The 8,866-nt window shown below is 35.2% G+C and overlaps 1 protein-coding gene across 1 annotated transcript; it reads right to left on the reverse strand.

The window, feature by feature from the left end:
- Nucleotides 1-4,026: 4,026 nt before the first annotated feature.
- Nucleotides 4,027-5,113, reverse strand: LOC118751850 (N-alpha-acetyltransferase 20-like). The gene is made up of 5 exons (XM_036486676.1): nucleotides 4,967-5,113; nucleotides 4,756-4,871; nucleotides 4,567-4,696; nucleotides 4,365-4,501; nucleotides 4,027-4,295 (listed from the first exon to the last, which is right to left on the reverse strand). The coding sequence occupies exons 1-5, from the start codon at nucleotides 5,017-5,019 to the stop codon at nucleotides 4,204-4,206; spliced, it is 528 nt and encodes a 175-aa protein (XP_036342569.1). The 5' UTR covers nucleotides 5,020-5,113; the 3' UTR covers nucleotides 4,027-4,203.
- Between the last annotated feature and the right edge of the window lie 3,753 nt (nucleotides 5,114-8,866).

Below are 8,866 nucleotides of genomic sequence, written 5' to 3' on the forward strand. Positions count from 1 at the left end.
CTGCCAAAACGCGTCCATTTGTACCCAGTTCCACGGTTGCCACACACTTGGACAAAATGTCACCAACAATTAAAAAAAAAATACCCAAAGTATTAAAAACCTTTTCTTTCTTTTGACATACACAATGGGCGTTACTTACACCTTCGAGATTGTATTAAAGTTGCCTAGAGGTTTACATAGGTATGTATGTACATACATGATTTCTGCCTTTTCCGAATCGATTAAATACACTTTTTGAAAAATCATAAACTTAAGTGTCAAAGTACCAATTCTGATAACATTTTACTAGAGTGGCAACCGTGCCCAGTTCGTCTGAAATCGTTGACATGGCAAGATTCGGCTGTGTTCGGTTGTTCGCCGTATTATTTGCGGCCATTTCGTTTCAGGGTTGCAATGCAGTTCCGAAGCAAATGGGAACGGCTTGTGAACTATGCTCCGCACAGTGACCATTTCGACCTTTTCTGTACTCAATCTGTCTAAAGTTTCGGAAATGACGATCAACGCAAAATCGATATCTTCTAGTTTCAAGATAAATATGTCAATATACATATGTATGAATGTACTATATATGTATACTTCGTGTATACGTATGTATGGGGTAATGTAAATTATATATCCCTAATCAAAAATATGCCATATGTCAGTGTACAAATACATATGTAACTCCACAGTGCATTCTTTGTAATTGGGTAATGCCAACGACAGCGAAAATCGGAACAGCTCATGGAAAAAACCCGTACGGCCCTCAGCGACCAAAGCCGTTTGGCTGTGAACGTGTATCAAGCAACAATACAACCATGCTTTTGCTGCAAATAGCAGTAAGGCAACAACAATCGTGTGTGTTGGAGCGGAAATGAGTGTTGCCAGAATATTTTCGTAAACAAATCTTTCAAGTGAAGATTAATATTTCAAAAATCTAAAAAATTCTTGAAAAAATTCTGTCAAATAAATCTTTTTTTTTGAAGATTTAAAAAATTTTTTTTTGCTGGCCAATTAATTCTTCTTATAAAGAATTAGGAAGTAACTTTAAATTACAAAAAAAAAAAACAAAAAAATATTTTTAAGTCATCGATAACTATTTTTTTAAGACTTATATAATAGACGTTTTTTCATAATAATTATCAGCGAGATAAATATTTTTAAGTCTTCAAAGACTTTTATTTTGAGACTTATATTATAAAAGTCTTGTCATAATATTTATCATTGAGATAAACATTTTTATGTCCTCAAAGACTTTTATTTTGAGACTTATATTATAAGTCTTTTGATAATAATTATGAGTACGAAAAAAATGTTGTATATAGTCCCGAACGGGTCCCAAACTGCTCCCCAACTTGTCCCGAATGGTCCCTACCTAGCGCCGAACTGGTCCCCAACTAATCCTGAAATGCTCCCGTCTTTTAAGACTTAAAAAATTTTTTCGCGCTCATAATTATTATAAAAAAACTTTTATAATATAAGTGGAATACTAAAAAATATTTATCTCTCTGATAATTATTATGAAAGGATTTTTATAATATAAGCCCTTGAATAATAATTATAGATGACTCGGAAGATATTTGTCTTAATATATTGATTATTGATTGACTTTTATTCTTTTCTCTTATAATAAATACCGTGGCAATTTGATGAAATCAATATGTCGGACGAAAAATTTTGCCTTAAAATTTGATTTATGGGGAATTGAGCGCCACTTGTATCAGCTCACGTCGAGCGCACGTTTAGTATATCCAAGGCCTTTCTTCGCGAAAATGTAATGAAAATGTTGCCAGAAAACTTCAAAATGCATCTTGTGGTTAATTGTTACTACAACTATAGGGATTAAAGTTGTAGGAGTTAAAAACTCGAGAGGAGAAAATAGTCAAAGGATCATAGTACAAATTTTTCATATAATGAAACTGGTTCATAGTTTTTCTCTTTTTACTTGTAAAATAAAAGTTCCTGAAATATACGTATTTTTGGTTTATTTTTCGGGTTTTTCTGTTTTTAGTGCCTTTATTTGCCTTTTTTGCGTTTTATTAAGTTTGGCTGTTATTTAAAGTTTATTAATTTTTATAAGTCTAGCTCCGTATTTACTAAAAACCACGATATAACGAAGTTGGCGGAGTTGGACCAATGCCTCGTTATAGAATATCAAATCCTCGATGCAATATCCAAATTTTAAATTCACTCAGCACCATTTATTTTTTTTTATCATTCAGTCCTTAATTTCCGCGTACATATTGTAGTTGGTGGCCGCTGTGGTGTAGTGGTAAGCAATGCGCGCTTCCACTCCACAATGCCTGGGTTCAAACCCTGGTCAAAGCAACATCGCAAAAATATAGAAAAAAGGTTTTTTCTTAACAGCGGTCGTCCCTCGGCAGGCAATGGCAAACCTCCGAGTGTATTTCTGCCATGAAAAACAGCTTCTCATAAAAATACAATCGCCGTTCGGAGTCGGCGTAAAACTGTAGGTCCCTCCGCTTTGTGTGACAACATCAAGGCGCACGCCACAAATCGGAGGAGAAGCTCGGCCAAACACTAACATATGTGTAAGCGCCAATCTATTATTATATTATTGTAGCTATAATTGAGAATATCAGTTTTGAAAGCAACTCGTTTATGTTGTGGCACTTTGTCGAAAAATTCTTGGATTACAGCCAAAAATGGATCAGCGGACTGTTTGTAGGTATTTAAAAAGTTTAAATGATTCTCTACCGGTGTGCGGATAGTTTCATCTAAAGTAGCATAACGTTGGGCATGTGAACTTAAAGTCAAGCTGAGATCCACGGTTGCGGAGCTTGTGGCTATAAGGCAGTGTCTACACACTCCCCATTTTTCTGGCTGGTAGCCTGTTTAGCAAAAAAAAATTAAATACTTGAATTTCTCTTGAGGGTGTGCGAATACCTTTTTTTTATAAAAGCAAAGTAAAATATTAATTAGAAAACTGCATATCGCTACCTAAATTCAGAAAGGCCCTAACCAAACTTTTTTCGAAACTGCATTTTTTAAGATTTTAGTAGGATGTATTAAAATACACCTTCAGTTAAAATTTTAAAGTGCTAGTACCAAAAATAACGGAGTTTCATGCCACTTTTAAAGAGCCTATTTGTTTTTGATACTCTTTTCATAATGTTTTTTTTTGCTTCTGCTGGAAAATAAAAAAAAATGTTGGTTAGGGCCTTTGTGAATTAAGTTAAACGATATCCTTTCCAATTATTACCTTCCATAACTATACATACATATGTACTTACTCTCGCAATATCAAAAAATAGTAATAGCTTTTCAAAGAACAGACGTAGAATAAGGAAAGTAATTATTTAACCATATTGAACTCGCAGGACTCAAAACATCAGACTAGAATCTTGCAAATTTAAATTTAAGCTTTTCTAAGCCACTCGGGTTATTCCATGATTGAGGGAGGTTGACTTGCATTGGCCTGATGTAGCTGGCGTGCTGTTATCTGAAAAAAAGGAAATTTTCAAACATATTTTTAAATGATTATAACATACATATCCGTTACCTGAATATAGAAAGGCCCCCTCTCACATCGTAGCTGAAATGCAAAAATGCCGTGACTAACTAATAACGATGTGGCGACTTTTTAATCGATTATATGTATCACAATCAATCAAAAAGGGACTTTGTAGTTTTAGTTAGTTACGGCTTTTGTATTTCAGCGACGATGCGAGATACGACCTTTCTATATTAAAGTAACTATATACACCTACATGTATGTAGTTGGTAGAATGTTTTCTATCTTGTTCGCATTGAAATTACCTGATAATTGAATAAATGTGTTGTGGGGTGCTGCTTTTAGAAGTAGTAAACAAAAGAAATGCAGAGCTCATGTCTTTGTTTTCAACGGTGTACAAACAATACAGGTGGATAGATTTTTTTTAAGAATTAGTTACATTCCTAAGAGCAGAATTGAAGTTGTTTAGCCATTACGTATAAAGATAGCTAGCACATACATACTACAAAAATTCACTTTGGAAACGACATACAAACATATGTATTAGCAGCTTCAAATAATTGCAAAAGCGGTTAACACGATCCAATTAGCCACATGTCAGAAGGTATACATTTATAATATTTATTGTATGTATGTATGCAAATAATTTGCTTGACTTTGTGGTAATGTTTATTTATGAATTATTAATGTTAAGGCATGCTTATGTTGTTGTAATGTTCGCAAGCAGCAAATAAATGCGCTTTTTAATCTTAATTGGTATCTAAATCTTCCAGCCGTACCGGATGTGTATATGGTATAATAGATTTCTTTTCCACGTCCCTAGATAAGGCCTTCCTCATGTCTAAACAAAAAAATGAATTGTATGTTAGTCAAGAAAATAAGAATATAATATGAACTTTTCCATGCATACCATAAGCGTCTTCGTCATGTTCGCCTGCATAGTAATCGAGTATGGTGCGGTAAATGATATAGCCCAGATTTTGGTACATATTTATTGCCACCTGATTGCTCTTGCGCACGAATAGATCAACGAAGTAGGCACGTTTTCTGAAGATATATGTATAAGACATAAAGTAAATACATACTGATTTTTTTTTAATACTCAAACATACTTTTCAGAGATATCCTCTAAGAAATTCATCAGCAATGCAGCCAGACCTAGACGCCTATAATCAGGTGAAACCGTCAATGCAGTTACATGGCCATGCCAATTTTCCATGTGTCCTTCTACCTTTCCCATAACTGCGCGAGAGAATAAACAAGCGGTTAGTAAACATCTCAGGGCTTTATGTTTTACTTACTATAACCCATTATTTGACCACTTGGCGATTCGGCCACTTGGAAGTATTCAGGCCACCTAGCCAAATATTGTGTGTAAAAAGAAAGCCCATAAGTTTCTGTCAATGGATCGAAGTTGCTGTAAATTAATAAATATGGCATAATTTTTATAAAATCTTAGGCAATGGCTGAGCTAGAACACTTAAAAAACTGCACGCAAAACGTTGCACTCACACATTATTGAATTTGAAGAGATCATCGCAAGTGAATGGACGCAGCGTAGTCATTTTTTAATGTAAATTTTTTAATATTTTAAATTTTTTAATATTATAATCACAATTTGTGATAGAACGATACGAGAACCGAGTACAGAACGTCGATACTTTTCATGAGTACTGAGTAGTATCGATAATTTTTGGCAAGTACCGAGTAAAGATTGCGAATACTAAACAGTATCGACGAGCTAAAAATGCATGAACCAATTAGAACAGAATCGAAAACAATTTACATTCGAACGCCTAACACTTTTATAGTACCAAACTTTCGAATTCGAACAAATTTACTATCGATTCGAACTACGGAGTATGGGCCCAGTTCTGACCAATTGAGAATCAACCATTTGTAATAGCAATTAAGAAAAAACTGTGTGAGGTTCGTAATTTTGAAGTTTGCTATTTCTGTTTTGCTTCTTTATTTGTATTTTGTCGGTGGTTTATTTCAGTAATTTTTAAGCGATTTTAAGTACCAAACATCAATAACAAAATACACGGGATTTTTACTTATATGCTTATACTACATTGAAATATAATATAATATAATTTACGAGTTTTACTCCCTCTGTAATTAAAGAAATGGATTAGCCATACAAAATTCCTCCCTCCATAATCTGTAGTTATAAAATAATCTCAGAATAAACCGATAACTTTTCGGTATCCAGCCTAGTTTCATCGATTATTTTTGCGCTGAAGAGGGGAAATGCCAAATGTAAAAGTAACACCCGATTTACATGATTCAAGTACTTGAAAGCAATTTTTGATCATTATCTTTTGTGTTTTCTATTTGCTTTTACATGCTTCAATTCTGTTGAATTAAAGTTTTTGGTTCTTTAAATAAGAAACAACGAAAATTTCAAAAGCAAAGCAAGAAAGTTGAAACGACTTGACCGTACAGACGCATGCGTACTCGTCCCTTTTCTTCTCACACTCTCTCTTGCATATGCAAGCAGAATTGAATTCAACACTTGAACTGTGTAAAAGCAGTCATACTTGAACTGTGTAAAAGCAGTCTAAACAGAAATGGCAGCTGGCAAGGAAAAAAGGTTTATAAAGGTATTTTTTAATAAAATATTAAGTTTAAATATTATTGAAATTGCTAATATAGCGGTAGGGTGGTACAGAGAAGAAACGTAACTTTTCCTTGAGATATGAGAATAACAAGCACAAAAATTTGACGGCTAATAATCTGAGCCTGTGTAAACATGGTGATTAAAAACTAGCTTTGATTGAGATTATGTTTATATCTAAACATACTTTTATATGGATGCGCCTTGGGCACTGCCTTTTGATTTTTCAGCAAAAGTGCAGTAAAGCAGTAAATTTAATGCAATCGCAGCAGGGTGGGAACACTGCTTGCCCCATTAGTTGCCCATGCACGGTGCAGCGAACAATTCTATTAATTGTATCATTCTTGTTGCCTATGTAGTTTTAGGCTGTGTGCGAGTTGACCTAAATTTTAGTACCTAAACTAATATTCCACTGGAAATTTCCAGCACTGCTACAATTAAAGCTGAAATTAGTCAAGAACGTAAACCTACCGGTACGTAAACCCGAGTCAGCTGACACGATCTATCTTACCAGAGCGCCATCTAAATGAAGCGCAGAAAGCTGCGGAATTTAAATTTTTCCGTGTCAGCTGATTTCTGCCTTCTATAGATTGTTGCCACTTCGTCAGTTTTGCAGATGGTAAAAAAGTTATTTCCTATTCAAAATACGTTTAAACTATTTGAAATTTACTAATGAATAAGGTTTTTTGTTGAAAACTAAGTAGTTTATATTTAGCTACGATATATTATAGCACGAAAAATTGTAGTTGAAAAGGTAGTTTATGAAAAGGCATTGATCAGTGGCAACACTGTAGTAAGCAACACTGAGGGCTCCAGTAATCTACAAAATTCTGCGTACGCAGACTGCGGTTAAGTATACGTTCTGCGTTTGATAATTTTTTTATATGGAAAAAATGTGCGACACCTTCAACAAAAAAATTTCCCAAAAATCAATGGTAAGTCCTAGCTTCCTCATACTTGCACATTATTATACTAAAATTGAATGGGCTGAAAAACTGCATACTCAAATTTTTTTAGAGAGCGTAAATAAAAAGTGCAATATTTGAATGAAATTTTGTAGAATTTTCTCTAATTTTGCACAAGGTTTGGAGCTTTTCTTTTTGGGGTTTTTGTTGTAGAATTAACCATATTTATATAAAAAATGAGCGAAAAATAAAATATTTAAAAAATAGTTGCCCGTATTCTAACAAATTCGCTGTACCTAACCTTTATGGTCTTTCTGTATATGTAAATGAATGGATCTTTTTGGTTCATGTTTTTTTGGTTTAATTAATTTTTTAATTCAGAAATTCATTTGCTTCTGAGTGTATTTCAAGAATCTTCAATTAATTTTGCCTGGCAATGCCGTCAGCCATCGTTCGCTCGTCTTTCGCTTCTCGGTTTCACTGTTCGTTCGCTGCGAAAAGCATCGTGTCGCGTTTGGCGTTTTTGAAGTAAATTTTGTGCAGTAAAAAGTTGAATATATAAACAATTTTTAAGTTAAAAGTGAGCAAAAAACTCCTAGAAACTTTTGTAATAAATGTAAAATCGGCTTGTGAATCGTGAAGATACTAAAAGTTGAAAGAAACGAAAGTGGGGCAGTACACTTACAGGAGCGGTATACTCGTTCCAAGGCGGGCATGGCACGGAGACCGTAGAACGGCAGCACGGCGGACGAGCACCAGCGAATTTGATGTTAAAGCGTAGTAGCTGATAAAGGCTGTGAAAAGTATAAATGGCGAAGATGAAAAAATTCGGTACCGGAAATTTCAAAGCAATTGTGGCTAGTTCATTGCAGCTAAATCGCAAAAGTTTTTTGTGGGTTAATGTGACAGATTAGGAAAACTGACGGAATGTATAGTAAATTAACAATTTGAATAAAATTTTTGTTAAAAAAAAAAAACTAATATAAAGAAGTGTGCCAGACTACCAACGTTACAACACAAACAATAACAGGCGCTGGCATACGCGCACCAACAACAAACCGCTGTGGATTCTCGTCTCGTGCGCCACGCACCTTTTTCTTCATACAAAAGTCGAATTGTCGAAGCCATTCGTTGAGCTACATGCACGCTCGTTGCTCGCTGACAAATGTCGGCTGACGGTGGAAAACGTATTTCTTAAATTTATTTTATACAAAAATATACAATGGTAAAATAGTAATTTGTGCTAATGGTTATTAAGTGAAAAGTGTAGACATTAAAAAGTATTCTTTTGGAGAAGGGATTTAATTCCAACAAAATCAACGCAGGGCACATACACAAGTGCATACATATACCTCTCGCCATTTCAAATGTTTGCATTGTGTTTTCAAATGCGGGGTTAAAATGGTGAGTATTTAATGTTATGTTTGTTGTTTTATTACATGGTTTTTTTCTACCGAATTCGCTCGTTGCGCGCAAGCGGGCGCATTGCTTGATTGTGGTGTGTTGGATTTTAGCGAGTTGTATGGGATGTGAGTTGGGAGTGATAAGGAGGGGAAAGATAACCCACTGGAATTACAGTACTTATTGACCCTGGCTCAATTACGGTCTGGATACTGTAGCCGCCTTAACAGCTACCTGTCCAGACTCGACCCCAATATCCCCAATGAGTGCCCGGCATGTGGAGAGTCCCCCCACGACACCAACCACCTCTTTACATGCCAGCTCAATCCGACTCAACTAACACCCCTCTCCCTCTGGTCCGAACCCATCGAAACCGCTCGTTTCCTGATCCTCCCGTTAGTTGAGCTTGACGACAATGATTGAACGTAGACCCGAAATAGGGGGGGCTTAGTAGTGCCGCTACAACAACAGCAACAACAACAGTAC

Source organism: Rhagoletis pomonella, unplaced genomic scaffold (genome assembly GCF_013731165.1).
Source record: "Rhagoletis pomonella isolate Grant_MI unplaced genomic scaffold, Rhpom_1.0 Rhpom_scaffold_01042, whole genome shotgun sequence".
Classification (NCBI taxonomy): Eukaryota; Metazoa; Arthropoda; class Insecta; order Diptera; family Tephritidae; genus Rhagoletis; species Rhagoletis pomonella.

What these genes read in the sequence shown, in the direction of transcription:
- LOC118751850 (XM_036486676.1), bottom strand. Translation starts at nt 5,019, where the DNA reads ATGACTACGCTGCGTCCATTCACTTGCGATGATCTCTTCAAATTCAAT. An exon ending in CTCTTCAAATTCAATAATGT is followed by an intron (nt 4,872 to 4,966) that starts GTGAGTGCAACG and finishes ATTAATTTACAG; the next exon opens with CAACTTCGATCCATTGACAG. An exon ending in ACATGACGAAGACGCTTATG is followed by an intron (nt 4,296 to 4,364) that starts GTATGCATGGAA and finishes TTTTTTGTTTAG; the next exon opens with ACATGAGGAAGGCCTTATCT.